The sequence below is a fragment of the Triplophysa rosa genome, linkage group LG18, assembly GCF_024868665.1.
Source record: "Triplophysa rosa linkage group LG18, Trosa_1v2, whole genome shotgun sequence".
NCBI classification, from domain to species: Eukaryota; Metazoa; Chordata; class Actinopteri; order Cypriniformes; family Nemacheilidae; genus Triplophysa; species Triplophysa rosa.
In genome coordinates this window covers 11,995,434-12,022,148 of record NC_079907.1, presented here as the reverse complement: position 1 = coordinate 12,022,148, position 26,715 = coordinate 11,995,434, and the positions used below count along the sequence as shown (strand labels likewise).

Here is a 26,715-nt window from a genome sequence, read left to right as displayed (position 1 = left end):
ACAGCTGTGCCACAAATACTTCACATTTTCATAAAAAGACACTTAGACTTATCAAACATAATTTACACTCAATGGACACTTTTGACATAACTTAAATAAAACAAAATTAACATTAAAAGAGACTTTAGCATGTTAGGAAGCGTTATTCATCTTGGCTTGTCACTGTTTATTATGCTTCATGTTGTTTTAATCCAATATTCCTTTTATTGTCATGCTCATCAGAATAGCTGTTTAATTGGGATTCAGCATGTAGAAATTGTTTTGCCCTCCGGTATATTCACAACCTCCTCTTCCCCATTATAACCTTTACTGCGAATGTCATTGCAATGTAAGCTAATGCGAATGCACAGGTGTGTTTTGACATCAGATTTTAATTTATGATTTTGAAAATAAGATAATGTAATTCCTGCCACATCCATCATAGACGTTAAATTCGGTCTTATTTAGTATTTATTGTCTTATCCATGTGTTGTAATATGTATGTAAAATCTAGATCCGGAAAAGCATCCTTTGCACAGAGCCTTGCAGAAAGGTCATGTGAATCCAATCATCTAATTCTCATTGGCCTTTGCCTAAAAACTATTAGATGCTCCTCCATTGTTCACTCCTGAAAGCTATGCCCTAGTGTACTGCCAAGGAACCCTTGTTACGTCTGTCTGCTTTGCTTTGAAAAGAATGACTGTCAGCCTTTGCTCTACCTAGTCTGTTGCTTAGCAACAGCTTCTGCGTCTCCTGAGAAGAATTCACTTTTTCCTGCTTTCCGCATTTCGCTCTCTTATTTTTCATACATTTCAATTGTAGAGGAGAAAGATGGCATGTCCTGAAGGTTGTTTGAAAGTTGAATATATGTTTTCAAGTGTTTGCCTGCATAAAGGCTTTCGAATTGCAGGGTTCTGCTAAGTACTGTGAGATTGAAGAGCTGTTCTATTCTAAAGGCAGATGCCTATTTGAGAATATGCTCTTTTTGTGCATTATCAAAATGTATATTTGAAGTAATAAAGTAGGAGGTGACACATTAAACCTGGATGACTGGTTTTACAGCCTATTCATCGAGGGGGATTTTACAGCATGTTAATGAGGAGTCTGTCCACTCTCTGCTGTTGCTGTGAGACACACCAAAAGTCATTCGAATGTTTAATGGGGGGCACGACTATGTGTTGAAACGGACAATGCTAATAAGTCACCAGGCACTAAAAGGAGAAGTGAGAGAAACACAAAGGCCAGAGGCAGGAGAGAGAGAAAGAGGCCGCAGGGAGTGAGAAAGATATTTAAAGGGCATTGCATTGACAAAAAGGCAGAGGGGAAAGTTAAAGAAGAGTCTAATGGATGGAAACAGCCAGACCATAACATGGACCTTTTTCTTCTAGTTGCTCTCATGTATGATTCATTATTTTCCATACTTATTACGCTGTACCGTGGGAACAGATAAAATGGCAAATATTGTGCACCTGCTTCTCATTTGGACTCTGTGTTTATTTACAAGCTGCTTCAGTGGTGAGATGTTTTATCTGTCTTCCTCAGTAATGGATATTATTATGTGTAATTGTTTTCAATCGTAGAGCATTACCTTGCGTGGCCTATGCTTGCTTTTTGTTGGATGCCACTTAACACAATGTTCTTTGGATTCTTTCACGCTTTTCAGTAGAATATTATTGCCCAAAGGGAGCAAAAATTGACCGTGATGGCTTGCGCTGTTACTGGATGCCAACATTTACATCAATGTGGCTGGAAGCAAGAGGCATCTGTCAAAGAGAGAATGAAGGAGATCTTGCTATGGTGGACAGTGTGACTGTTCAGACCTTCATACAAAATTCATTTCAAATGTAGGAGGTTGCAAGACTATACAATTTTTATAGCATTGAATCAAAGCTTTTTCTAACACGAATACTCGAAAGGGGGAGTAGAGTTGTGTGTTAGACATACTGTAAAATAAATCCCTGTAAAAGGGCTCATCCTTTTTTTGCTTTTACACTCTTTAAGTTCCAGGGAAGCCCCCGTTTGGGTCTGGCTGAGAAATGGAATGGCACAGGCTTTGTTTGATGACTTGGATGCTATAACCTTTCAGCCTGGCGACAGAGCAATAAAGCTGTGTACTTCAATGGCTCTGGCCACCGGACAGTGGATGAATGAAAAATGTGATAACGGAAATTTCATTATCTGTCAGAAACGGATATCGGGTGAGTTTAAAAAAAATGTCCACACATTTGATTAGTATGGGCATCAACCCTTAGACTTTCCACTGCTATCAGTATTGCTTATTCTCAGGTTGGGGTATTTTTTAATAAACTTTGGCACTGCATCAAATGTGAACAAACACAAATAACACTTTAAGGCTATAGACGAGATGAGTGATTTTGTTTCTATCTTATGAATTTCGCCTAGTAGATGACAACTGAATTGCATAAACTTTGAAATTTTAAGAGAGAGGACACAAGCCGTGAAGGGCCAGTATGAACAATAAATGAATGGTCACTAAAGGGAACAAGATAGAACAGGAATAGAAAACAGTATTTCTACATAGAAAATATGCTACATCAGGCACTACAATCCTTAGTTTGTGTTTAGTCTTCTTTAGGCAGCTAGGGGGTGACAAAGCGCATTATGAATTAAAAGTTATTTACAGCTAAGTCTCCACTCATGCCATGTGTCAGAGATCTTAACTGACAGAAATGCTTTTTACTTTCTTAACATAGTGTCATTGCCATCATTGGAGAGCTATGTGACAGGTGTACCACTAATGTCAGCCATTTACACAGTGTCCCAGATTCAACTGCTACCTTCTCCACCAGACCCAGGACAACGCAGGGTTGAGGTAAAAGTAAACAAATAAATTGGACCTCTTCTAGTCCAAAGCAACAAATACTTCAAACTATGTCATATTTATAATCATGTGATTAAAAACAATGCTCTGAGGAACAATGTCTGATTTGGTTACACGTTTGTTTACTGGAATGTTTTATAAAATTGTCCAATATAAAAATATATATAAATCATTTTGTAGATTGCATACCCTGACTAGGTATAGGTGCCCGTAAAACAACTTATCTGATTCATTTGATCACTTATTTCAACAAAAGGTGTGTGTGCACAGATTATGTTGTTCCCAGGTCTTTGGTTCAGTCATGAGGGTCAAGTTATATCTTTGGATTTGGTGGCGCAGCCAAGTGATCAGGTGACCTTTGCTAGAGTGCAAATCTTACGGCCATACTGCAGCTTAACTCATCACCTAGTGCCACCAGGTGAGTTCTGACATTTCAGCTCAGCTGCTTCATAAATAAATGCACATCCTTCTGACATCTGAAATCACTTTATCAAAAAGTGTGTTTTCATCAAATCTCCTTTACTCTCCCACTGACTCTCAGGTTGTAGTTCTCTGCTGAATGCCTTCAGCTGCTGTACTCTGATGCCTATGTGTAACACCACTGGTGCCTGTGCCAGCGGGCTGTACTGGTGTCATCTGCTGGAGATCTGTCTACCCGTCACCAGTCCATGCAGCCCTTACCACTCTTCTAACAGTGGTCGCGTGTTCCCCCTCCCACCCCGCTACCCTGCCGCATCACCGTACTTTCACTTGATGGCAGACATGGCATTGAAACTGGAACCAAGCGCAGACCACACATATATCAGTGTAGGTGGCAATACTTGACTTAAGCCTGGTGTACACTTTGTAAACGTTTCTTTCCTTTTAGACCGTTTTGTTGGAATTTTAGGTGAAAGCAAAAGCAGACTGTGCAACATTAATGAACAGTGTGTTTTAAATCAAAGGCTGCATCCCAATTTGCCTACTTGCACTATGCCCTATATGTACTGATTTTGTTATGGAAAATATACTGTAGTGCACAGCAAAACAGTATGCACACACTTGGATTTATTTATTGCATTTAGCTATTTATTCATTATTTCTTATGTTTACTTACATTTATATAATTCAGGAAAGCATCGCTTTTTTCATTTTAATAAGCAACGTAGCATCCCTTAACTCGGCCCACTTGCTGTGAGTTGTGGGTAATATAAGCTGTATGAGTGTTCATGGATCTACACTTCGAATTTTTGGAAAGAGTAAAGCATCCGGGTACTTTGAGAATACTCATTTCAACATACTAGCAAAGTTCGTTTACGGAAGTCGTGCCACTCGGCGGCTATGTTTGCAATGCCTTTGGGCAGCTATTTACGTCATAGCAAGTCCACAGTCCTATCTACTTGAAAGATATTTATAAAATCACTGGCAAAAATCGCAATTAAACAGCATATTTCAATCATTAAACATGACATGAACTGTATCATAACTTTGATTTACTAAGCTTAAATTGCACTAAAAATCACCTTTTTCGAGGTCGCCTCATCTACTGCGCCTGCGCACAGGCTGGCAAACGTCTCACGAGAGCCCCGCCCCAGAGAATCATCAGTTTTAATTGATTGAAGATTGGCTCATTTTACTGGAAGGCGGGACTTCCTTCGCTAGAGTGGCCATATTGAGTGGCAGTGGCTGTTAATATTAATATATTTGATACTATGATTTGGGACGCACTAATTCTAATTTCGAATATTTAGGATGGATAGTATGCCAATTGGGACGCAGGGAAACTGTCTATCCTGGGCCCTGGGACAAGGTTCCTTCAGCATATAACCTTGTCATTGGGCTGGGAAATAGGTGGCTTAACATAAAAATTAGTTTGGGCCCTAAGTCCTGACTGTATGATATGTTTTTTAGTATCGATAAGCACACACGACTGGTTGTTTTGAGAACACGTGCTGTATGTTCTGACATCCCCAATTCAAACAAAAATTAATGTGGTATTGCACAAACCCAAGCAAACCCTTGGGCTAATGTTTTCAATTATGATTTGACAGGAAAAGTAAAAGCAAAAATGAGAAATAGGCAATTCTTCATAGCAACTCAACTTGTAAAGACAAGCTACTAAGCTAGTATTAATACCTTTAACCGACCATCATCTTTCTGACCACAAAATTATAGAAAAAAAACATGTAGTGTGCACCTGCTGTATCTTGTTATATCACATTTAACAATGCCACTATATAAGTTGAACCTGACTTTATTTGTGCAGGTTACAACTCAAGACAAAGACATCACAGTCTATCCCGATGACATTTTGGCAGTGCAACACAATAGAAGAGCAGGAGAATTTCTTCATTGTGTTGCTAGTACCAGCTCGACCTGGCGCCAGAGTTACCTCTCATTGCATGGGCCTGAATGGGGAGGCTGGGTAGAAGGGGTTTTGTCTGCCCAGTCAGGAGAAGGCCAGTGGCTAGACGGTGTTGTATGTGACATCCGTGTGATTTATGAGGACACTATGTCTCACTATGGCATTCCAACAATACCCAGCACAATGCAGACTACTGTACAAACCAACGGTCCAATCAAAGCACATTGTCCTGTCACAGGGTTACAGTTGTTACATCCAAAACTTGACAAAAACAACCAAATGCATGTTGCCGTTAACGCCCCAACACTTATTGTCATCAAAGTTACTTCAGGAGAAAGCGCAACCAGCTCCTGGTCAGCCCCTGTGGATAAGAATAAAGTCTTGTTCCATTCCTTTTGCCCCGCTGAGATGCCTGAGACTAAAGTAGTATGCGTGAGGTCTCCAGACACGTGGTTCTCTCACGTGTACATGGTGCTTTCAGGTGAAGTGGAACATCTGCTAAACATCACGGCTTCAAACAGCAACAACTTCCAGACTCTTAGCGTGAGAGTCGTAGGTCATATTCCTGTTACTGGGCTGAGCATCCAACCTCAGGGCGTCAGCAGAGTTCTAGTGGACGTTCCACAGGTACAACAAATTTCAACACAGTTTTGTCATTTTGAAAGGTAATTTTACCTCAGAAGTTTGCCATTGACCTTTTAGCTTATGACGGCTAATTGTATCTGAGGGAAAGGATTATAGAATGTCATCTAGAATGTCACGATTGCATTTTAAATCATTTTTGAGTATTTAATGAATTTCGTGTACAGTTGTTTACAGCTTCAGTAGCCACTGGGTCATCGGTGAGCTTTTCGTGGGTTATTGATGACTTGGCGCAGTTTCCACACACAGGAGACTCTTACAGTGTGGTTTTTAAGAAACCGGCAGAATACAAGCTTAAGGTAAGTGAATGAAATATATATAAAATATCTCAGGAGACAAAATCCAAATCGCTACATGAAATGTCTTTGGATCCTTTTGGTGCTACAAATTATTTTTTCTCATTTCCTCAATTCTTTACATGATTTTTCTTGACTAGTTGATTGGAAGGAACCCTGTGAGCTCTCAGTTAATTGAGGTCAAGATTACAGCTGATCTAATGACCCCACTTGCTGACCTGGCAGTAATTTCCATGCCAGGGGCCATCGCTGTACACACCTCATCTGTCTACACTATTCGAGTTAAAGCTGACATCTCTATAGGTGTTACAATAAGGTTAATACCTCTGAATTAATTATCTCTAATTATTCATTTGATAATGTTAATGTTATTCGATTGAATTTGACGTTTTAAAAGAATGTATTATGCTTTATAGAGCTAAATTATGAAATAATTTATTTCTCCAGTTGGGATTTTGGTGACAGTACGACTTCTGTCAGTCACACAGTTTCTGCTGCCTCACAGATGAAAGACAGCTATGAACACCAAATTGTCAAACACATCTATCTTCAGGACTCTGCCCACCATGCCTATTCTTTCCAAGGTACAAGTTGCATAGAAGAAATAGAACAGTAAACCATAACCCTATACAGTAGTTATTTAAAGGTGATGTGCATAATCTTTTGATGCTACATTTTTTTCCTGTACCAGTTGAATGAGAACAAATAAGCTTGAAGTAAACCATTCTTGGTTAATTTCACTGAAATGCAAAGACTTCAGTAATACGCTGTCTGTTTGGAGGTGTCATAAGTACTGCAGTTCCATTTAGTGCTGCAGAAATGACACACATCACCTTTAAGTAACAATATAAAATTTCCATAACTTTAGGAAACATTTATCTACTACATTTACCTTTTAGGTGACTACACGCTGAAAATAAAGGCTTACAACGAATATGACCATATTGAAAAGGCTGTGTTTGTTAAAGTAAGAGCTCCACTATCAAGATTGCTGGTGTCATCATCTCTCAATGTCTGTCAAGTCAACAGCAGCATCTTGTTTGATGTCACTCTATGGCCTTCTTCATACGGAGTGCTTTACTCCTGGAATTTTGGTGATGACTCTAAAGAAATTAAGGAATATAACAGTAAAGTCAGACATGTTTTTAAAAAACCATGTTCATACAATGTCACCGTCTGTTCTAATAACACCCTGTCAGTCTTGTGTAACTATACAGATGTGGAGATAGTTGAGTCTGTCTCTGGTCTGTGGCTGAATTACACTGGCTCCATTGAACTCAACAGCATCTTTGAAATCATTGGCAAAGTGTCTTCAGGCACAAGTCTAAAATGGACTTTTGAATTTGGAGATGGTTCAGTATTTAAAGATTACTCTGAATGCTCAGTCTCTTACATTTACAAGTCTCCTGGAAATTACACGGTTCATGTTACCGCTTATAATTCTGTAAGTAGGGAACAGCAGTCAGTCAATGTGGAAGTCTTTAAGTTATTTATAAGTGACATTTTGCCATCAGGCTGCATTGCGAGTATAACTGAGATTGATTTTGAGGTATTAGTCAAAGGCTTCATTCCTATTTTGACTTTTAACTGGGATTTCGGAGATGGTACGCCAACGTCTTTTGTTAAAGGAACTGCCACAGTCACTCATACCTTTCTATCTTCAGGGATTTTCACAGTTGGTGTAAATGCTCGTAGCCCAGTGGGTTCGGTCTATTATCAAACCAGCATATGTGTTGAGGGCCGAATAACAGATGTTGAATTGCAGTCAGCCAAGAGTACTGTAGCTGTGAGCGAGGAAATATGCTTTGATGTTTCTGTGACTCCCAAAGAAGGGGATTATATGTTTTGGTGGAACAACAACTTTTCTAGTGATGCCCCAGTCATAGGCTTGTCACACCATTGCTTTGTTTTTTCAGCAGATGGGTTATATGAAATTTCAGTGCAGTCTGGTAACAAAGTCAGCAATAAAACTGCAAAAATGACAATCTTTGTTCAAAGGCCCATATTTGATCTATCCATAAAATATGAAGGTAATCATGTTGCATTGACTGTAAATCAGTCCACTTACTTTTGGGCCGAGTTTTCTGGGAGGATAGATGATTTTCAGTGGGATTTTGGGGATGGTTCGTTAAAAATGGTAGGCCGAAATCAATCACACATTTTTCGTTTTCCTGGGAGGTTTCGCGTGACTGTCACTTCATCGAATGCAGTAAGTTCAGATTCAGTTTCTGTGGAAGTAGAGGTGCAGACACCTCTGACATATTTAACAGTTAATACCAGTCGGCCATTTGCAGAAGTAGGAACAGAGATACTCATAAAAGCTCAGACTGATATTATTGACAATGTCAAGTTTCACTGGACTGTGAACTCTTTGTCACCTCCAACACTTGGAACATCAGAGTTTTTGTATGTATTTCCTAAAGCAGGGGTATTTCAGGTTCAAGTCACAGCACAAAATCTTGTCAGTCTTTTAGAAACCAAATTTGATATTGAGGTCATAGAGAGAATAGATGAAGGTCAGATCCGATGCAAGGGCTTGCAGTCTGCAAAATATTTCCTGACCAATCAAACGGTTGTATTAACAGCATCTGTCGCACATGGTTCTAACTTGACATATGAGTGGCTAACACGGCAAAGTGGGGTTTACAAAACTGTAAGTAATAGCAAACAGTTTGAGCTATTAACTAACAATCCCGGTGATATTCATGTCAAAGTGTTGGTATCCAATGTTATTGGATCGGTAGATAGTGAACTTTCATTGAGAGCTGTGGAGTTTGTATCAGGTGTTAGCATTTCATCACCAGTGAATGTTTTAACAAAAGACAAGGCAGTGAGGATTTCTGTCAGTGTAGCATCTGGAACAGACCTTCAGTACTCGTGGTTCCTCGACTCTGAGCACAGTCCTGTAATATCAGACGTGCCCTTTATTCTGCATACCTTCAATGTTATTGGTGTGATCAAGCTCAAAGTGTCAGTCTTGAATATGTTTGGGTCTGCTGACGCAACCAAGCTACTCGATGTTCAAGAAAGGATTTCTGAAGTGGACTTCACGATCAACGAACAATCCAAACCATTTTTTGTAACATCACATAGCCTCCTGTTTCTCCGAGGCTTTGCAAAGACAGGAAATGTGCTACACTGGGAATGGGCTTTAACTTTACACAACAATACTGTTGTTTTTCTATCTGACAATCAAACGGTCAGTTATTCTTCCGTGGATGTTGCAGATCACCATGTTTCACTTAATGCGTCAAATGACATTAGCTGGAAAATTGTTTCATATACTGTATTGGTTCAGGACGCCATCCAAGGACTTTCGCTAAGCATTAGCAACAGCGTGGTCTGTGAAAATGATCCGGTTACCTTCATACCATTGGTCTCCCATGGAAGTGAAGTTTCCTTTACATTGGAATTTGTGAATGAAAGTTCCTCCGTGGACATTCAGCAGAATTTCACCACTTCAGCTCTTTCAGTTGGAAACCACCTGGTGAGAGCAAAAGCGAAAAATAAAGTCAGCGAGCAAATGGCAACGGTAACTGTGCAAGTGGTGGACAAAATTAAAGACTTGCATTTGTTTGGCTGTTGCTCCGTTGTCCTAGAAGCATCCAAAAACATTACATTTCAAGTTGTAGAAAATAGTACCTCGCAAGTCAATTACCACTGGACTTTCCTATTAAACGGAATCTTTTCCTCACAGGAAATCGGGCAAAATGTTCACTTCACACCAATTACTAATGGATCCCTGTCTATAACAGTGAAAGCAGACAATGGCTTCTGCTCGCAGTCCCTGAGCATTACAGCCATAGTACAGAAGCACGTGAGGGAAGTTAAGCTTCTTAGCTCCCATGATGGAGCCTTTATAGATTATCCAATACATTTCGTAGCTATCACTGACGGAGGCAGTGACCTTAAATTCATTTGGGATTTTGGCAAACCCAGTGGAGGAACCCTGGTTACAGAATCCAATGCACAAGACCACAAATATAATGTAACTGGTCGATTTGTGGTGCATTTAACAGCTTTCAATAACGTAAGTCAGATCTCGACGCAAATCTCAGTTGAAGTACAAAAATTAGAATGTACACAGCCTCACGTCTACCTTGTGGAAGAACTATCTCAAATAGTAAAATCCAGATCAAGCCTCTTTGAAGCAAGAGTGGACCTTAAAGGTTGCATTACACGCAAAGCATTATATCAGTGGGAGATCTTCAAGGGCCCTGATTGTTCAGCGATGGTCAAGATAACCGTAAATGATTTGGTGGATGTTACAACACCCCTTCTTTTTCTGCCAAAGCACAGTCTAAAAGTAGGAAACTACTGTCTGACATTTACCACCAGACTTCAGGGAACTCCTCTAAAACACCACAAGACCATAAACATCACAGTGGTCCACAGTCAACTGGTTCCTATGATCAAAGGTGGTTCTCACAGAATCTGGTCAAGTCAGAAAGACCTGTTACTGGATGCAACCGAGTCTTGTGATCCAGATTCAGTAAAGGATGACAACCTGTTTCGATTTCATTGGGATAACACCATAGAGGTGAATAACAGACACAGTTACAAACACAGTAAATACTTCTTATAAGTTTATTATATTAAACACTCAATGATTGTGTATTTTCAGAACACCACAACAACATCTTCAATCTTTTCCACATTTCATCAACCTATCACAAAAAATGGCAGTATTCTTCTAATTCCCAGAAGTGCCTTATTTCCAGGAATAGTGTATCACTTCACTCTCACCCTTTACAAAGACGGGCGGCAACCTGTTTCTGCATCACAGACAGTGAGTGTTTATTTTACTTATTTTACATGCTTATTTTACTTCACCTTGCTTTGGACTTTTAAATCTAAAAGCTTTAAAAACCTTGCTTTTAGCCATTATATATTTCATTGTGACCGTATTTGTTTTTTACAGTCTTCTTAAATCTTTGTTTCAGGTCACGGTGTACGAAACTGCGGTGTTACCTGTGGCTGTAAAGTGCACTTCCTGTTATTCTCTGTTTTCGTTCCATGTGAGTCCCAGCCGGAATGTTGCCTTGGCTGGCCATTGTTCTTCCTGTAAAGACACTGTACAGGTATTCAAATCCAATGGTTGTTTGTTAAACTACAAGACAAGTTAGATAAACTGTGAATTTCAAACACATTAAATATGCACGTATTCATGAGCATAATTTTAGAAATACTGTTTTTGCATACATTCTTTAAACCTGTTGCTGTTATTGCTGTTATTACTATTATTGCAAGAAACACTTTCATTGCACTCTTAAAAATAAAGGTGCTTAAAAGGTTCTTCACAGCGATGCCATAGAAGAACCATTTTTGGTTCCACAAAGAAGCATTCAGACAAAGGTTCTTTAAAGAACCATCTCTTTCTTACTTTTATATCATCTGAAGAACCTTTTTTCGCCACTGAACCATTTCTTTTAAGAGTGTAGTTTTATTATTTATTTTTGAATGGTTGTTGCCTGAAAATATGAAGGAAAGGTTTAAAAATGTTAGACGTTCTGCATAACATAATGTGGCATAATGTTCATAATTTTCATAACAGGTCTCTAATTTGTACCTTGGAAAGTTATGGAAAGTCATTGAATCATTGATAAACCCATAATGTTACACGGAACACTAGTGATTTTAAATCATTTCATTGTACAGTACACATGGGGCGCAGAGAATCAGAGAGGTGAACCTCTGCTTCTGTATGAAGTCACTACCTCCACAGGAAAACACTCTAAACACCTTGTCATTAGACCAGGGGTGTTGATGGAGGGTCATGAATACACTTTTACTCTCAATGTGTCTGAACCCTCCTCTGGGCTTTGGGGGTCAGCAAGCATCAACTTAATTCCCAACCGCCCTCCGTACGGGGGTATTTGCACTTTGTCACCAGATGACTCGCTTCATTTCTTGGAAACCATGGCCTCTTACAATTGCTCAGGTAGTGTGGTTTAAATAGATTGCCATTTTGTATCAAAGCAACAGCTCTTTGGTTTGACACATACTTTCCTGCTTTTTTTCTTAATGGCAGGTTGGATGGATGATGATGGTGAGTCAGCTCAGCTGATATTTTCACTGCAGGTGGCACAGTGTGAAGATTTTGGACCATTATGTCCCTTGCTTACCCTTTATAGAGGCACTCATAGCATTTTTGGTTCCCTGGTGCCAATGGGTAGTGCAAGCAAAATGGAAAACAGATCTGCTATTCACGTGCTGGTGAAGGTTGAGGACAACATGGGGGCTTCTGTCATCGCAGTAAGAAAGTTAGTCAACGCTTGTCAGTGTAGTCTGCACAAACATATTTCACTTCCATGATGCTTGTTGAAATCTTATCACATCACAGCTTCAAAGTATTATCTTGGCATCTTCTGCAGGAGCCTGACAGTGCTGTTGAGTGAACGTCACTCAACTGAGTGGTTGAGGAACAGGAGCCAATCAGAGTTCAGGGCTTTACTTCAACAAGGCAACCCGCAGGATATCATACAGTATTCTGTTGCCCTGACCAGTCAACTTAACCAGGTAACTGGGATATTATTTTCTGTTTTCAATGCAATTTGAGCTTAATTTGAGTCAATTACCACAGATTTTCTTTTTACCACAGAGGTGTGTTACGCAAGGTGATTCACAATAACAATATTATCACTATGGGCCAGATTTACGAATAGCTTGCAGCAGCGCAAACGCCTCTTTTGGAGTAAAAAAGTGCATATGCATTCGTAGGAGTTTCCTCTTCAGACACAAACTTATTAGGAGGAGAGTATTTAGATGAATCATGCAACACCATTTACTAAGGTTTGCGCTCGTCATTGTACTGGTATATGCGGCTTTATTGAACACCCAAAAAAAGCATGTTTTAAACCCTTTAAATTTGCACTGCTCTTGGTAGATTGCATTGGTCATTATGGGAATGAGATATTGCGCCTGTGTTTTTTAATGTGAGCCTTGTTAGTAAATCACCCACAGAAATTTCCACTCGCATCGGCTCTTTTTTAAAATTGCGCCGATAAATTTGAACTATCGCGATATTTTGACCTGTTTAGTACATCTTGCCCTACGTCTATTTAAATAGTTTTAAAGAACATTTTACAACAGTAACCATTTTTGGCTCTTAAGGCAAATGGGTGCTGAATTATTTACAATATTAGCATTGGTGTGGTATTAACACGGTAACGATAATCATGGTTTTATTACGGTTATTGTCCGACATATACAGGTACATTGTGACACCCCTAACTATACGTAAATAAAATATTTTATTGCCTAATCCCTTTTAACTATAAATGCCTTGTAACCACAATTTTGCTTTATCAAGCTGACTACAACATGAGTCAAAGTGCTTTTCTGTGCTTTTCAAATGCTGTTGTTTGATCTTAACTTGCACAGAACCCAGAACATTCCTTTACAGTTTCTGTAGTCCTCTTTTTTTGTGTTACATAATCAAAACCAATCACTTCAACAGCTTAAAACCGTTAGCTCTCAAGAGCTGGAGGACAAGATTCAGATGCGAGGAAATGTGACTCGAGCCCTGGCGTCTCTGCCGGTCTCTTCCATCCAAGATGCAGCTCAGATCAGCTCAGCCCTGGCTCAATCCACCGTAAGTCTTCTACTTTCAAAGCTCAAGGAAAGAGACAGCGCATACGGCCCAAAGTGTAACACAGCAGCCCCCTATGCCTCCACCTTCAGCATTAATTACAGCTCAACGCAAAGCATGTCAACAGCTTTCTATAGATCCAGCAAGGCGCTATCATACAATGTGACACGGGAGTCGAGGGCTCATCACTGCATATAGACTTCATGCTGTGAAAACACTCAGTGGGACTGAACATAATGAGGTGTAGAGGGAATCTAGAAGAAATCCGTGCTACCTTAGAACAAATGATTGTCACATGTGATGTTTCTTGATTCTGATGATGATAAAAAATGTATGTAGTAGGAAAAATGGAATTAGCTTTTTTGTCTGCAGGCAATTCCCTCTGAAGTGCGGTGCAAGAGCTGCCACGCGAAGGTTCTGAAGGTCACAGGGAAGATGATCAAAGTGATGAGAGAACAAACAGGACAGAGTGACATCGACCCCACAGACACCGGCAGGAACATTCTGAGTGTTCTAAGTAAATGCATTCAGCCTTCCGCAGATTTCGCATTCAGAGCGATAATAGAGGTTCAATCTGAAGTTGTAAATTAACGCGGCTTTACCATCCTTGCAGGTAGCACACTGACTGCTGATCACAGCCACAGAAGTCATTCTAGCCTCAAGCAATCGCATACATCAGCGATGGCCGCATCAACGCTTAGTCAGATATTAGAGCTCATGCGCTCATTAATGATGTCGCGGATGCGTGGGGAGGAGGCTCTCTCCCTCGCCGTTCCCAAGATCAGCGCGGTGGGCGTACGGGGTGACCCTACTAAAGATCTGCTCTGCGCTGATCCCTTCAGCAGCTGCCAGTTTTACGTCCCATCAGCTCTGAGCTCTCAGCTGAAGGAAAAAAACCAGGAAGTTCTGCAGATCTTTCTGGAAATGGCAGCCGATGAAAACCCATTTATTCAAGATGCAGAACTGCCTTTATCTACTACGCTTGCAGCCATGGAGTTTGCTACAGCGCAGGGTCAGCCCATACCGATTGCCAATCTGACATCAGACACTGCGATACAATTTACCTTGCACAAAAAAAGAAGCGAGACGGAGGATGAGAGGTTGCTTGGGGAAAAGTTTACTCTGCCTACTAAAGGGAGTGTAAATTTTACAGTCAAAGCCTTGGAAACAGACCCTCAGGCTGGCCTCTATGTTTCACTTAACTTCAGTCTCATACCAGGTGAAGTGCACCAGCCATGCATCTTATCGTAGGCTTTTTAGAACTGTGCCGGTCCATTCTAATCTACGGTATACGTTTCTAAGGTGTTGTTTCTGTGTTTTTCATCACCTGACATGAAATGTATTTTATTATTTATTTATTAATTTAATTTATTTATTTAATTGAATGAAAAACATTTTATTTGTGAATTTTGAAAAAATAAATATATGGGCTGTGACACAAGGCAGTAACATATATGTTTAACTATTATTATTTTCATAACTTCATAAATGAGAGGTTTCCTACTTTTAGGCCAACATCGCCATATTTTATGAATGCATGTTATATGTCCTTTTGTAAATTATAAAAAAACTCTAAATTCACATAAATCCAAATTCACTTTTCTTGAATAAGCAATGCATAAGTTGCTATAATTGCTATATATTGTCACATAAAGCTATAAAAGGTCCTTGATGATGCCTTTGGAAGAACCATTTCTGGACGAATGGCTCCATAAAGAACCTTTAACATCTAGACCAGGGAACCAAAATGGTTCTTCTGTGGCATTTCTGTGAAGAACCTTTATTTTTAAGTTTAACCTTGTGTTGTTAAGCAGGACCTAGCAAGACAGCCTCTGGACTAGTCTGGATATCTGTCTCTGACCAATCAGATCATTCATCTCAGCGTGTTCATTCTAAAGCCGTCACCATTGCTCTCTCATCTGAGACTTCATCATTGGAGCACACCATCTTTCTCACACCACTGTGAGCTTATTTCTGTTTTTACATTAATTGAGAGTGACGTGTACATGCTTTTGTCTCATGAATATTGTGTCAGTGTGAATAAATAGTTTACATTTGTTTATAAATTTCACAGTTTGAACGGTTCTGCTAAAGATCTGTTTGTGAACCTGACAAGCAGCATCGATACAGATGTGTCCATCTCTGCGCTCGTGTTCAGCGCTTTGTGTCGGTTCTTCAGTGTGGATGAGAAGCACTGGAGCAGTGAGGGTTTGAGACCCCTGAGTAACAGCAGCCCTCACGTTGCCCGCTGCCTCACCGAGCATCTCACCATGTTTGGAGCCAGCCTCTTCGTTCATCCAGAGACACTTCTGTTGCTGCCACCTGTATGTGTCTGTTTTAAGACAAAATGTGTCATTTCTGTGCCATTATTGCAAAAATAGGTTTTAAACAAGTCTCACACATTGTCCACATCTTTTTATGATCGGACAAACAGAGTGCCTTAAAAACGCAGAGCCTTGATGTACAATTTATGGCAGTGGTTCTTAAACTGGGGCCCCCAAAATAGATCCGGGGGGCACATTTTTTGTGGCATTTTATATAGAAATTTATCATAGATTTTGTGCAATCAAACATCAGAACAATAAGACCACCAACCAAAAGATTTGAGGTTCCAATATTGCATACTTGAATACGTCTTTGGTTTAATTTAAATTATAAATTGAAGATTATAAGTCTTAATTTGGGGGGCCACAAAGCTATGTACCCTACACAGGGTACAAGAGTTTGAGAACCACTGACCTATGGGACAAATAGGCTGACCATAGTGTCCTACTTGTGTGGGGGGCTACCTGTTCACCCAAGCAATGGAAGACATGGGGGTGGGGCATTAGGATTTATTTTCGCAATTTAGTTTGGTGCCGCTCATTGTGCTGAAATTACACACTAAATTAACACCGTTAAGTTAAATATATGTAGAAAATATTTTAGTAGTACAGTAGTCAACATTGAGGAGTGAGGATACAATATGAAACAATCATTTTGTTTTCAAGGCAGCTTATTGAAATGAAACACATAATGATGAAAATTTTCTGTGTCACTAGTCAGAGGAGCCGGTGAAAAACGTGATGGTGGGAATAGTTTGTGGAGTCTTGCTACTGATTCATCTGCTGGTTGGTCTTATCGCCCACAAACTGGATCACCTGGAAAGTCTGCGCCTGTCTTGTGTCCCACTATGTGGCCAAAAAGGCCGTTACCAGTATCGCATTCTGGTCAAAACAGGCTGGAAAAGAGGGTCTGGTGAGTGGAATTCCCATCCTCTAAAATTATTAATGCAACTCATTAAAACTGAACATACCAAGTAATGAGACACCCGACTTCTCCAGGTACCACTGCTCATGTTGGCATTAGCCTGCATGGACTGTATAAAAGTGGTTCACGTCACCTCCAAAGAGAAGGAGCTTTCCAGAGGAACAGTCTGGATGACTTCCAAATTGAAACGGATGCCAATCTTGGAGAGATCTGGAAAATACGCATCTGGCATGATAACACAGGTGAGTGATTACACGGCTTCCTTAAAAAGTGATTCTTCAAACGGAGAATATACAGAAAATATACTGTTTCTGTTTTTTAGGTTTGGACCCATCCTGGTACCTGCAACATGTAATAGTCTGGGATTTACAGACAGAAAACTTGTTCTTCTTCCTCGTGGAGGACTGGCTATCTGTGGAGAATGAGAGGAACTCTGGAAGGGTGGAGAAAGTTGTTTTAGCTTCTTGTACGTATTCATCATAGTCGCATACCTAATTTTGAAGATTGCTTTCTATGTTCCATGTTACGTTCCGTTTGTTCATTCCACACTCTTGTCTTTTATGTAGGTCCTCAGGAGCTTCAGCAGTTTAGGAGGGTCCTACAAGCCCAGTTGCTGTTCGGGCTTCGAGAGCACCATCTGTGGATCTCATTATGGGAACGGCCGGCCCACAGCAGCTTTAGCCGAGCACAGAGGGTCACATGCTGCTGCCTCTTATTACATCTGTACCTGGCCGCTGGGGCAGCGTGGTATGGAGCAGTGGGCAGAAAGGGCAGCAGGTAATCGATTTGAACTTCAAAGGGCATGGATAACATATTGAGCTTAAATTACAGATAGTCTGGTACTGACAGAGTCACAGGTACTGTAATTACACCTTGTAGAATAAAGCAGTTTCTTTTTTTCCACCAAACTACAAAGTCTGTGTTATTGCTTTATGGCAAAAAAAGAGGATATTTGTCACTGATCATCAAGAAGAAATATGAATGATTTTTTCTGATTTGAGATGAATGAAAATGGTTGTTCATATGTTTTGACTGTAGTGCCCCAGTCTCTACACATATGTTGATGAATGCAGAGACCATTCTGGTTGGAATGACGGTGGCGGCCTTAATGTTTCCTCTACAAACCGTTCTCAGGTTGCTGTTTCAAAAAAGCAAGGTGTGTACAGTTCTGCTCAAATCTTACCACCACTTATAAATACAAATGTTTTGTTTTTGATTTAGTATTGCCATGATAACGTTATTTAATAACATATATTAGCATTTATTTTGAAAACAAAATACCAGAATTTACTATGTAATTCACTGCTTAAAGGGATAGTTCACACAAAATCATTTACTTGCCCTCATGTTATCCCAAACCTGTATGACTTTATTCTACAAAAGACATTTTGGTAACCAAACAACAGTGAACCACTGAGACATTTCTCAAAATATCGTGTGTTCCAGTCATCACACGAGGGTGAATAAATGGCTTTCTTTTTTGGGGTGAACTATTCCTTTAAGACAAAGCAGGGACAGGTCCAAAACTTCCCCCAAAAAGCTTTAAACAGTTATTGAAGCTTATGGTGGCAACATGAGATATTAATAACCAATTGATGGATTGTATTCCAGGTGACATTGGCGTTGTCTCTGCCTCCATCTCCTGTGTCTCACAGCGTGGAGATGGATGTATTCCTCAATGGCCCCAATTTCTCCTGCTCCTCTTTTCTGTCGCTACCCACTGGCCCTGACTCCTCCATATATGATGGACCGTCTCCTTTCACTGTGAGAGAAAGTCATTCCCTCTCAACTTTTGAAGGAATAGTTCATCTCAAAATGACATTTCTGTTATAGTTTACTCAACCTTATGCTGTTCCAAACATTCATCTCTTCATGGAACAAAAATTTGATGGCATCACTGTTCATTTTTTTCCTCTAAGAACTCTTTGCAGAGCAAGAATCTAGATTCAGAGTTTTGGAAAGATTCAGATCACAGCGATGACCGGTACCAAGATGTCTACTCTGTGGTTACATGCAGTATTTAAAGGGACAGTTCACCCAAAAATGAAAATTCTGTCATTATTTACTCACCCTCATGTCATTCCAACCCTGTATGACTGTAATCTGTAGCGTAACACAAAAGAAGATATTTTGAAGAATGTCGGTATCCCAACAACATTGGACCTAATTGACTTCCATTGTATGGACACAAAACCACTGAAACATTTCTCAAAACATCTTCATGAATAAATTAGATCATTTTTATTTTTGGGTGGACTCTCTCTTCATAAATAATATTGATACAGTCTGCAAATAATTTACATAATCATACATTATTTAAAACTTGTCACAGATTGGATCACTGGGCATCATGTGACAGTATCTTTGGCCTGTCTGAGTTGTCAGGAGCTACTAACCTCCTGAAAAGAAAAAAAGCCCTTCTACAGCTACATTTGTCTACTCCGACCTCTGACCATGACGCTTTGGAACCAACCAAGTCTCCAGGTTTGAAGAAACAACCTCATCTGTTTGGTTAGAATTTTACTTCTAGTGTTCTAAGATTTACAATAGTCCTTTGTTATCAAACAACACAAATCTCACTAAATATGGGACATTTGATTTTTTTAGAGGAAGATCTTAGGTCTCTATCTGGAGACATGGACCCCACTAACACTCTCTCCTCAGAACCAGCAGCATCTGACAGCGGCCATTTTACACCCAATGAGAGCACCCTGTCGGAAGAGTGAGTTCTGTGTTCAGGCTGTGTCTTATAGTTTACCTGGATAGAAGGTCACACATGTCTTTATCATCTTCTCCAGTCAAGACAGCTTGTGTAGTGATTGGTCTGATCTGAGCCTGGATACTCCTACATATGAAACCGACTTCCACAAATCCTGCGCCACTCTCTCAGTTCTCAGTGAGGCCAGTACATTCCTTCCAAGCCTCCCACCTGACTCTATAAGCACCACGTCCAACACACGCATCGGTGAGCAGACACCACATACGTCTCTGATGAGTTTTAGATTTTCTGACATATGTGAATTTAGCAGTAAGTGACCTTTTGTGGCTTTGTTCAGGTGTTGTTCGTGGTGTCCCTGCCTCGAGTCTTCCGGCGTGTGTTCTGCGTGTTGTTCATCTCCTGGTGGCTGTTCTGCTGGGAACATGCTTGGCTCTGGTGGGACTGTATGGCAGCAGGTTTTCCAGCTCTGTGGTTCTCATGTGGCTTGTATCGGCCCTGTCTGCCTTCCTCACTTCCTCCCTGCTGTTGGAACCATTTGCAGTGAGTTATCAGTCAATTTCAATTCTGTGGAAAGATCGGATAAAAGATAAAATGGTGTATTTTTTGTCTAAAGATATGTGTTCAGGCACTATATCTGGCTGCTGTGGTGAGACCAGTGGACCCTGAGGTGGAAGAGCGTTTGGCTCAGGAGACAGAAGTGAGAAGGACAGAAGATGATGTAGGTGATAAGGTGCACCCTCCCTCTGGATACGGCCTCCTGCAGGCGAAAGAGGAAGCACGGAAATTGAAAAAGCTGAGAGTTCTAATGAGGGTGAGCACAGATCAGGGCTTTTCAAAGAATTAACCAGGGTTCAGTGTAAAAATGCCACAGAAAGTAACAAAAATGGCCTGGTTGTTTGCCAAATGTGGAGCTGTAAAAGGATTTCTTCTGCAATTTTTTTAATTCTTCCATTCAATTTATTGTGAAAAAAATGAGGCTATCAAGTGTCCTAAAAAAGAAGCTAAAAGACATACCGTGAACAATAAAAGGTTTAACTTTGTACTTCACCAGGAACAGTTCACCTAAAAATGAAAATTCTGTCTTCATTTACTCACTCTCAAATTGTTTCAAATCTGTATAAATTTATTTGTTCTGATGAACACAGAGAAATGTTTTTGGAAGAATTTTTGTAACCAAACAGTTCTTGGTCACCATTGACTACCATAGTGGGAAAAAATCTTTGTAATTTTTTTGTGCTGTTGAACACAGATATTTTGAAGAATGTAGGAAAGCAAACAGTTTGTATTTTTTCCTGCTATAGTAGTCAATGGTGGCCAAGAACTGTTTGGTTGCAAGCATTCTCCAAAATATTTTTCTCTGTGTTCATAAGAACAAAGAAATTTAGATTTGGAACAACACAAGGGTTTTATTTTTGGGTGAACTTTGCATTTAAGGTTGATTTTTCTATTATTCAGATCAGGGCTTTATTTATTACAAAAGTCAGTTTAACATAAATGCTGTTTTAATATGGTCAGAAAAATACACCCTTAAAAGTAGAAATGCTCCCGATAATCCATTTCTAGTAACTAAATATTAAATAAATCAAATAAAACATTTCTGACACTTTCTCAGAATTCATCCAGCCCTCATTTAATCCTCAGAAACAGACAACAGCAGGGTTTCTCTTCCATGCCCCTGTTCATTTTTTTTATTTTAATGGTCTGTTCTTATGTTTTATCTTGACACCCAGAATTGCTTAGTCTACATGCTGTTCCTGTTAGTAGTTCTGATGGTGAACTACCAGGAAAATGTGCAGGAGACCAGCAGCAGACTGCTTCACTCAGCCATTAAACACACGCTGATCTCTGCTTCACCAGAGCAGCCCGCTCTCAATGCATTATCAGGGTAAATCCATCCTGCTTCTATACATTCACTATTAATCCACATACGCTGCATATGTACAGTATGACTCATATTACAAAATCATGTCTTTTACAATATGTCTTATAGTGTATGTGAAATACTGCATAGATGAATACATTTAAAATAGAATATTGCTAAAGTCTTACAATATTTTTCTTTCTTTCTTTTTAGATGGATGAATGCTGAGCAGTGGATTGACAAGAAATTAACATCGCATTTGTATAAAAACCCTTCTCTTTCTTTGATCGGTCTGCCACGTCTTCAGAAAATTCATTCTCAGGACTGTAAGGATTTACTTCAGTATGATCAACATAGCTAAAAATTTTAAGTTGTTTGGAGTCTGTGCTTTTTCATTTGTCCCGAAAAGCTGAATCTTTTTTGTTTTTCTCAAAGTCTGCAGTCAAAACATCAGAGATCTGTTCCAATCTGGTCGACATCCTTTGATGCTGGCTTCTCACTTTTCATCCCATGCCAACCCTGGACACCAGAGATCCTCAGAATCCATCAGGAACACTCCAGCTCTATTAACTCGGTGAGAGATAACAGGCGAGAAACAGAGAACCTGTCAATGTGTAACTAAAGAGAAGATCTATTCTATTGATCTGTTTTGTGGACATGCTTTACTTATATATACCGACTCTGCCTTTCAGGCTTTCTTCATGTTTTTGGTCATTTGTGATTTTAAATCATTGTGGCTCTATGATTCGATGGAGCCTATTGTTTGTCATTTCCGGACTAGAAGAGCTTTTTAGTCGTGATGTCTGTAAAATTTCCTTAAAGGAACAGTTCACCCGAAAAGGAAAATTCTGTTTTCATTTACTCACCCTCGAGTTGTTCCAAATCTGTATACATTCTGATGAACACAGAGAAAGATATTTGGAAGACTGCTTGTAACCATGGTAGGAAAATTGCTTTATAAATTTCTTTGTTCTGTTGAACACAAAAGAAGATATTTTGAAGAATGTAGGAAAGCAAACAGTACTGGGCACTTTTGACTACCATTGTCGTTTTTCCTACTATGGTAGTCAATAGAGGCCAAGAACTGTTTGGTTACAAGCATTCTTCCAAATATGTTTCTTTGTGTTCATCATTACAAAGAAATTTGTACCGTTTTGGAACAACTCGAGGGTGAGTAAATGATGACAGAATTTTCATTTTTGGGTGAACTGTCCCTTTAAGACAGCTTAATTATTTTGCTACAACGTTTCTGAAAAGGTCATCTAAGGACGTCTTATGCACGTCTGATCAGACAGAAAAAGTATTTCTTGGAAACAGCAGTGAATCTGCACGTCGGATCCTGTCGGAACTTCAGACATCAAACTGGATGACAACAGGGTGAGCATGATGTCATTACATGCAAGTTATCAATGCAGAATAACATACCACAGCTATTCCCAACATGTCCAGTCTTGAACTCCACTGAATATTTATAATGCCAGGAATGAGTCATAAGTTCACAGTGTCAGTTATTGAATTTGTGATCTTGCTCACCGCCATAAAAAATCACATCAGCTGAATCCTGGTTTTGGAATAAATGTGATTTGTTTTGTGTAACAGGACGCAGGCGGCGTTGATTGAGTTCACTCAGTATCACAAAGAGACGAGTATCCTGGCACCCGTCTCTATTCTTCTAGATCAGAAGCAGACAGGCCAAATCTTTGCTTTTATCTCCATCCAGCCTTTTCACGTAACTCCGTTTTCTGGTGCAGACTTACACGTCACATTGACGGTACTGGCACGCCTTTTGTGCACTAAAATACAAATTGTCTTTCTCATGATAACAATGTCGTGTTTCTATTGCAAACTGTTGGTTAGATGTGATCATTTTAATGTTGGCTAACACTTTAATTTTTACTTTAATCCATTACTTAATTTTTATGGGTCACACACTACAACGTTACAATCTTTCCTAGGTTCTGCTTCTGTTGTTTGGCCTGTGTTTTCTGAGTGCTGAAATATGGACTTGGATGAGGAAGCCACATCATTACCTGAGACAGACCTGCTGCTGGTTTCAGCTTCTGTTAGCCTTTCTGACACTAGCGGCAGCTGTCCTTCGACTGTATTTCCTCTCCACGGCAGAATCTTGTCTCTCCAGACACCGCTTGCAGCCCGACTCCTTTACAGACTTCCAGAGCGTTGCTTCACTGGCCAGAAAATCCAGTCAGCTCTCGGCTGTTTTACTAACCCTCTTGGTTTTAAAGGTATTGGTCCTAAAATAAACATGATTCTAAAAATAGATTTGCATGTCTTGTAGGAAACAAAGAATAGTGCACAGAATACTGTTAAAGGGACAGTTCACCCCCCCAAAAAAAAATTAATCTGTCATCATTTACTCACCCTCGAGTTATTTCAAACCCGTATTACATTTCTTTGTTCTGATGAACACAGAGAACAATGCTTGTAACCAAACAGTTCTTAGCCACCATTGACTACCATACTAGGGAAAATTATAATGGTAGTCAAAAGTGCCCCAGAACTGTTTGCTGTATTACATTCTTCAAAATATCTTCTTTTGTGTTCAACAGAACAAAGAAATGTTTCCTACTATGTAGTCAATGGTGGCCAAGAACTGTTTGGTTACAAGCATTCTTCCATTGAGAGGTGCTGTTTTACAGATGGTGGGGGTCTTGAGGTTTGTTAGAAGATGGCTGGTGTTGGGACGGGTTATTCGACAGGTATTCCCTCAGATCTGTACCGTGACACTTCTGCTGCTGCTCCTGTTACTTCTCTTCTCTCATACAGGCATTATGGTATAGTGTTTTTCCAAAGTTTCCATTACATTAATAATGTATAAACTACTGGTCAAATGTTTTAGAACACTTTTGACTTTGAGTCATTTTCTTTTTGTGAAATGTTTCTGATTATATTAAAAAGGTGAAGGTGTATGCTTAAATGTGTAAAATTAGTTAAGTTGACCGAAAAAGAATTGTGAAAATATATATACTTTTTTCATTGCAAACTAAAATTTGTATTAAATATGACATTTTATTTCATACTTTTTATTTAAAAATGTATTTGAAATGAATGACTTTGACTGATTAATGAAAATAATAAAGCAAAAGATTTACTCCTCGAATATTAAAAAAGAATCTTGAAACCCCTGAAACTAAGACGATGCTAAAATATAAGTTGTACATTTTATCTTTTGTTCAGATTGTTTAGTCGCAACATAATTCTCATAGTTCCCTTTGTATTATTACAGTTTAGATGAGCTTATTATTTTTTCTAAAATGTGACAAAATATGAATGAGAATGTGTGTAACTGTTCTAAAACTGTTGACAGGTAGTGTAAATCAAAACTATATGGACATACATTACAACACAATATACAGTTTGATCTCATCATAAAGGGAGCCCATGCATCTCTCTCTCTTTCAGCTTTTTTCCAGTTCAGTGGAGGGCTTTAGGACATTGGGTCAGGCGAGTCACTCTCTGCTATGCTTGTTAAGGGGACACAACAGCCTGCATCGACTTTTTGAGCAACATCCAGTGGTGGGCCCGCTCTACTGCCTGTGTGCCTTAGGCATTGCATTCTGGGTAGTTGGGCGTCTGTGTGCTGCTGTACTGATTCAAACGTACCGAATGGTACAGGCAGACATTAACAGGCCGCCCATAGAGCCGCAGGACTATGAGATGGTACAGTTTCTCATTAAACGTCTAAAGCTATGGATGGGGCTCAGCAAAACCAAAGAGGTACAAATACCATGTCTGACTATTACAGATGGTTTTTCCAATGTATGAATTAAATCATCCGTCAACATTAAAGGCCATAAGCTAGATTTTACAGGCTCATTGACATTTATTCAGAACACTGATTCCCAACTAGGAATAAACAGACTAGAATGGGTGCTTAAGCAGGTTGTAGCGGATACTTTCTAGGAAGGATTTTGTTTTGGATTTGTATGAAACAGAAATGATGTTATAAAATGCGATGAAATAATGACTATTTGGGCTTCAGCGCGGGACATAAAATAATTAATTCAGAACATAAAAAGAGAACAAATATAAGTGCTGAATAGAATCTAATGGTCATCAATTCGATGATAAAAATGTTAAAAAAGTGATGATACAAAGCTAATTTTGTGTGTTTTATAGTTTAGGCACAGAGTCAAGTTTGAGGGAATGGTTCCTCCTCCCTCCAGATCCTCTCAGGACTCTCAAGCCTCCAACTTCTCCAGTCCTATGGGACCCCGCCAGGCGTCACCTGCATCCATGGCCTCTGACTTCACTGTCAATTCAGACAGTTTGGACTTTAACCATTACGTGGACCGCCTGGCGCCTGTTGTCGATAGCCTTCTGGCTTGTTTCGACCGCATCAACCATGTCACTGAGGAAGTATATAACTTTGAGCTGCAACTTGAGGAAGTCCAGAAAATAATTTCCCAAAGAAAACATCCTCAGCAAGTAACCACCAAGGGACGCACTCCAACTCCAAAGCTACCACTACACGCTCAAACCCCATCTACTTCTTTCTTGGAATGTAATTCCAGTCCATCTTCTGTTCAAGGCATCTCCAAAGGCCTTCCACACCGACGTGGTACCCACTCAGAATCTTCCTTCTTGGGTCCAAGCTTTCGCTTCAGTAAGAGAATACTTTCTGCGCTGGATGGAAGGAAAAACAGTGCAAGCTCTGGAAACGGGGGCGTTCCGAAACGTAGAGCCTGGAATTCGATGACATGTCATTCCGCTGACACGGCACAAAGGTTACCTGGATCTCAGAGGGTTGTGATCTTGCCAGTAAGACCCTGCAGTGAAGAGGGAGACAGGGAACTTGTGCAGCATGGCGTGTCTATTAAGAGACAGGCTTGGCACACTGAATAAATATAACGGGCAAATACCAAATGGCATTTTCGAATTGATGAGAGTGACTGAATCTTTTCACAAAGAGCACTTTACTTAAGAGTGCATACGACAATATATGTAATGCCATTATTATGTTTCGAATATGGACAGCCTACTAATTTTATTCTGGTCATTTCAAAGAATTCAAACAATGAAGACAGCATGTTAGGCACCTAATGGATTTTCAACAGTGTGTTTACATGTCTGAGCTTTACAGTAGTTATCTACCTCTTGACTGGTGTGTTTGCACGTCTTATGTTGAAGCATTTGTTTACTTTATCTTTAGTGTTTAGCTTATTTAGTTTTTA

At 39.7% G+C, this 26,715-nt stretch overlaps 1 protein-coding gene across 1 annotated transcript; it reads left to right on the top strand.

The window, feature by feature from the left end:
- The first annotated feature begins 1,302 nt into the window (after window positions 1–1,302).
- Window positions 1,303–26,715, top strand: pkd1b (polycystic kidney disease 1b). Its single transcript, XM_057359021.1, has 42 exons — window positions 1,303–1,494; window positions 1,646–1,823; window positions 1,987–2,177; window positions 2,694–2,812; window positions 3,092–3,239; window positions 3,363–3,628; window positions 5,067–5,792; window positions 5,975–6,106; window positions 6,244–6,419; window positions 6,551–6,687; window positions 7,003–10,643; window positions 10,728–10,892; window positions 11,047–11,184; window positions 11,762–12,044; window positions 12,135–12,366; window positions 12,478–12,622; window positions 13,563–13,697; window positions 14,067–14,211; window positions 14,308–14,913; window positions 15,509–15,656; window positions 15,769–16,018; window positions 16,736–16,931; window positions 17,018–17,185; window positions 17,266–17,409; window positions 17,510–17,720; window positions 17,982–18,099; window positions 18,555–18,707; window positions 18,863–18,927; window positions 19,276–19,427; window positions 19,551–19,665; window positions 19,742–19,908; window positions 20,000–20,202; window positions 20,276–20,473; window positions 21,393–21,547; window positions 21,737–21,849; window positions 21,959–22,097; window positions 22,781–22,900; window positions 23,123–23,294; window positions 23,479–23,766; window positions 24,181–24,315; window positions 24,944–25,258; window positions 25,661–26,715. Exons 1-42 carry the CDS (start codon window positions 1,380–1,382, stop codon window positions 26,384–26,386), a joined length of 12,129 nt encoding a protein of 4,042 aa, XP_057215004.1. The 5' UTR covers window positions 1,303–1,379; the 3' UTR covers window positions 26,387–26,715.